At 59.4% G+C, this 4,335-nt stretch overlaps 1 protein-coding gene across 3 annotated transcripts in view; it reads left to right on the forward strand.

The window, feature by feature from the left end:
• The first annotated feature begins 1,924 nt into the window (after positions 1-1,924).
• GIT1 (GIT ArfGAP 1) overlaps positions 1,925-4,335 on the forward strand; it is a 9,833-nt gene continuing 7,422 nt past the window's right edge. For all 3 annotated transcript variants that reach the window (XM_008059342.2, XM_021713037.1, XM_021713036.1), the window contains exons 1-5: positions 1,925-2,305; positions 2,773-2,885; positions 3,008-3,113; positions 3,667-3,884; positions 3,969-4,063. In XM_008059342.2, coding sequence (XP_008057533.1) covers positions 2,126-2,305; positions 2,773-2,885; positions 3,008-3,113; positions 3,667-3,884; positions 3,969-4,063 — 712 coding nt within the window. In that variant the 5' untranslated portion in view covers positions 1,925-2,125. The remainder of the gene's footprint in view (positions 2,306-2,772; positions 2,886-3,007; positions 3,114-3,666; positions 3,885-3,968; positions 4,064-4,335) is intronic.

The following is a 4,335-nucleotide window of genomic DNA, read 5'->3' on the forward strand; positions in this document are numbered from 1 at the left end:
GGCCTTTCTAGGTGGGGGCTAGGGGCTCCTGCTTGGATAGACCCAACGCCCCTTAAGCAGGAGGGAGTAGGTAGAATGGGTGGGGTGGGCTTCCTCTCTGTGTCATCCAGAACTGAGCTGGCACCAGCGTGGCCCAGACCAGGATAGTGTCCCATGGCCCCCCTTCCTGTTTCAAGTCACCTGGAGAAGAGGGCGGGCCACTCGCCCAGGCTGGGAGAAGGTTCCAAGCAGAGCCTTGGACCACATTCCCTGCATCCTGTTCCTGGTCACTGCCACATCCAAGGGCTCTCCACATCTGGTCTGCCCGTGGCTTGGGGCTCTGGGGCCACTGGCCCTGGATGTCTAATCAGCCTTTCCAGGCCTGGCTTTTCCGATAGGACCACAGGCTTGGGGTGGAGCCCTCAGGGCAGCCCATTTATGATCCTGGCCTGGGCGGCTCCCCACTTACAGGAAACCCCACCATTTCAACAAGAGGAATTTAGGCTGCATCATTTCCGACTTCCTGCCCAGGCTGCCAGGAGGTGGCTGGCCAGCAGCCCCCTGACCCAGTGGTGTTTGGAGTAGGGAGAGGGAGCTTTCCACGCCTGGGGTACAGTGAGTAAAGCCAACCCAAAAGCGTGTCCTAGGGCTCCCCCTCATGGCACAGATGGTTGTCCCTCCCTCATGAGCCCCTGGAATCAGCCCCGAGGAAGGTGTATGGCTGTCACCTAACACATCCCTCTGTTGCCTTGTTTTGGAGGGAGTCCCTAAAAAAGCCTGATCCAAAGAGTCCTCTCTTACCTGTTTTCACACCTTACTGGGGGACATTCACTGTGGGCAGAGCTCAGGCTGGGCCCCTGACCCAGGGTCTTCTCTGTACTCCTGGGAACTTTGATGGAAGGGCTTGGACTCACCTTCTGGTTGGGAGAGATTCTCATCTCTCAAAGCATATCCCTCCCTTGGCAGCGGCGGGGGTTGGGGGGAAGGGTGCGCTTCTGGACACCCTGAGTATCGAGGCAGGGCAGAGAGTCCACTCCTCCATGCCCCCCCATCCAGGACAGGGCTTCCTGAGAGAGGGCGGGGGCCTGGGCAGAGCAAAGTGTCCTGGGAGAGGCTCCCTGCCCCCACTCGGGCGGCACACAATGGCTGCTTTCTCCCCGTGACCCTTCCGCAGCCTGAGTTGTATGCAGCTGTCTCCTCCCCCTCTCCTGAAGGGCCTGGGATGGGTGGTATCTCCTCTGCTCTAGAGAAGGACCCTGAGAGCTCCCACCCAGTCCCAGCCCCCTTTCTTGTTTCCAAAGCTCACTTCTCCCCAAGGAGTGGAGAGTAGCTCCCAGGGCTCCTGCCCAAGCCTGGGACTGCAGGGGCAGAGGGACAGCAGCAAGTGTGGACATGGTATGGTCTCAGGCACCGAAGTGCCTGGGTCCACTTCCAGGCAATTCCACTCATTAGCTGTGTGACCTTGAGCAAGCCCTCTAACCTCTCTGAGCCACTATTTCCTCGTCTAAAGCAGAGAGAGCATTTCCTGCTTCACTGACAGTTGTAAGCAGCATCCTATGGAACGCATCCTGCTGGCACACAGTGGGTACTCAGTCAAGGCTCTTTCCTTTGCTCTGTCTGTCCTCCTTAAGAGGGGCGCCAGCTCACACCCTCAGTGCTGGTGGCAGGCCACTTGGGCATAAAAGGGCCTATTAGTTGCTGGCACAAGAGCAGAGGCAGGACCTGTGGAGGGGCATGATCTGTCAGGTGAGTTCCCACGGAAGCCTAGGTGCAGGAGGGTATGGCACTGACCCGGGCAGGAGGGGTGCTCAGGGTGTTGGGCACTCTGCGACAGGGTTGCATCCCCTAGGGGGATCCTGCCTCCCCACGGAAAGGGCTGGGACAGCAGCCTTGTTTCCTGGGATGAGGCTGTGAGACTGCAGGACAGGAAGCTGTGCCTGCTCAGTGGGCCCTGGGGACTGCACGTCCTGGAGGGGTAAGGATTCATAGCAGAGGGCATGGCTCTGTCAGCCCCTGGCCATGAGCCCCTGGGGAAATCCCTCATGGGTAACCTGGGTATGCTGATGGTCCCAGCAGGAGGCTGCTGCCGAAGTGCTGAGTGAAGTGCTAAGCATTGCACAGGCCCAGAGCAGGTGCTCAGGAGGTCATGCCTGTCTCCTGGCTCTGGCTGACCCTTGTCCTCATCCCTGCAGACCCCGGCTGGGCCTCTATCAGCAGGGGTGTGCTGGTGTGTGACGAGTGCTGCAGCGTGCACCGGAGCCTGGGACGCCACATCTCCATTGTCAAGCACCTTCGTCACAGCGCTTGGCCTCCCACACTGCTGCAGGTATGGGGCTAGGCCGGGTGACTCTTCCTTCCCCACAGACAGAGTGCGCTGAGCACGGGCATGTTTCCTCCATGCCCACGTGCACACCTGTCTGGAATCTGCAGCTTCTAAGGAGTGGCATCCACTGGGGGCAGAGCCTAATCCTGACACTTCGCACCCATCTACTCACTTCACGTAGAAATGTAGCTCTCATCCTAGCTCTACCACTTCCTGACCTGGCCATGTGGCATTGAGCAAGTCGCTTAACATCTCTGAGCCTTGGCACACTCACAGGTGACCTGAAGTACTGTACGGGATCCGCATCTTTGGGTGGCTGGACTGGATGGAGATGTGACAGTGCCAGGCACGCAGGAGGCCCCCTCCGTGCTGTTTCCAGCCACGCCGGCCACAGCAGGCGCTTAGGAGGTGTTTCCCCCAGAGCCCAGCACGCAGTGGGCACTCTCTCACTTGGCATCTCTTCCCTGCAGATGGTGCACACACTCGCCAGCAATGGGGCCAACTCCATCTGGGAGCACTCCCTGCTGGACCCCGCACAAGTGCAGAGTGGCCGGCGCAAAGCCAACCCCCAAGACAAAGTCCAGTGAGTGGGGGTGGAGAGGTGGTGGGCAGGGGCTGCAGGGTCTGGGTTAGGGGCCCGGGAGCTGGCAAGCTGATTAGCCTCTCCCATCATGCTCCCTGTTTCCTCCTGCGTGCCTCATGCAGCCCCATCAAGTCGGAGTTCATCAGGGCCAAATACCAGATGCTGGCGTTTGTGCACAAGCTTCCCTGCCGGGACGATGATGGGGTCACCGCCAAAGACCTCAGCAAGGTTTGAGGGCCCTCCAGTGGACGGGTGGGCCTCTCCTCTTCTTCCCACCCACAGCACCCTGAAAGCCTCTTTTGTCACCCCTGAGCCCTAGACCCCAAAGGCAACCAGGTCAGGGGAGAACAATGGTTATCATGAGGGTACAAGATTGCTTGGTCAAGCTATGTGTGGCCAAGGCCCCTCAGCTCCCAAGTGGACACACAAGGCTAGAATTCCCCAGCTGCCACTCAAAAGCTGGAAGAACTTGAAGCAGTTGCTTAGCCTCTCAGAGCCTCAGTTTCCTCTTCTGTAAAATGGGAAAGAAGTAATAGCATCTACCTCGTAGATAATGTCTGTTTTAAGCAGAGCAAGCAGCACATGTGGTAGATGTGCAGCTATTATTAATTGGCATTAACCCCTAGTGGGAAGCCCTCTGTCCTCCCCGATACTGCCTGATGTCCGCAGGACTCCTGGGAGCTGGTAGGTGGCCCAGCGGCAGCCTAAGCTGGGTGCACCTTGCGGGTGGGGGAGGTACATCTCATGCACACGTGTTTATCATACCCTCTGCTCCTTGTAGCAACTGCACTCGAGCGTGCGGACAGGCAACTTGGAGACATGTCTGCGCCTGCTGTCCCTGGGTGCCCAGGCCAACTTCTTCCACCCAGAGAAGGGCACCACACCTCTGCACGTGGCTGCCAAGGCAGGGCAGACACTGCAGGCTGAGCTGCTTGTAGTGTATGGGGCAGACCCTGGCTCCCCTGACGTTAACGGCCGCACACCTATTGACTATGCCAGGTGAGGGTAGGCTGAAGGACGCGGCATGGGTGGCTGGGGCTGGGGGCTGCTGCTGCAGTGCTGAGCCATCTCCCCTCCCCACAGGCAGGCGGGGCACCATGAACTGGCGGAAAGGCTAGTGGAATGCCAATATGAGCTCACTGACCGGTTGGCCTTCTACCTCTGTGGACGCAAGCCGGGTGAGCAGAGTTGGGGTGATTTGACTGGGCCAGGCAGGTGGGACCTGGACACACCCCAGCAGCAGGTGCCATGGTGACGAAGCGGCTGGGGAACAGTGTTGCTAAGCAACTGGCTCCTGTGAAATTGCTGCAGGCTCTGGGCTGCAGCATGATGGGGCCAGGGAGTGGGAGTGAGCATGCTTCCAGCCAGCTCCCAGCACTCTGGGGGTGGCCTGCCCTCCTCCCCTTCCCCTGCCACTTCTGGGTGCCAGCCCCTGCTCATGGCAGTGAAG

The sequence above is a fragment of the Carlito syrichta genome, unplaced genomic scaffold, assembly GCF_000164805.1.
Source record: "Carlito syrichta isolate Samal-C Ts95f unplaced genomic scaffold, Tarsius_syrichta-2.0.1 Scaffold304000, whole genome shotgun sequence".
In the NCBI taxonomy this organism is placed as follows: Eukaryota; Metazoa; Chordata; class Mammalia; order Primates; family Tarsiidae; genus Carlito; species Carlito syrichta.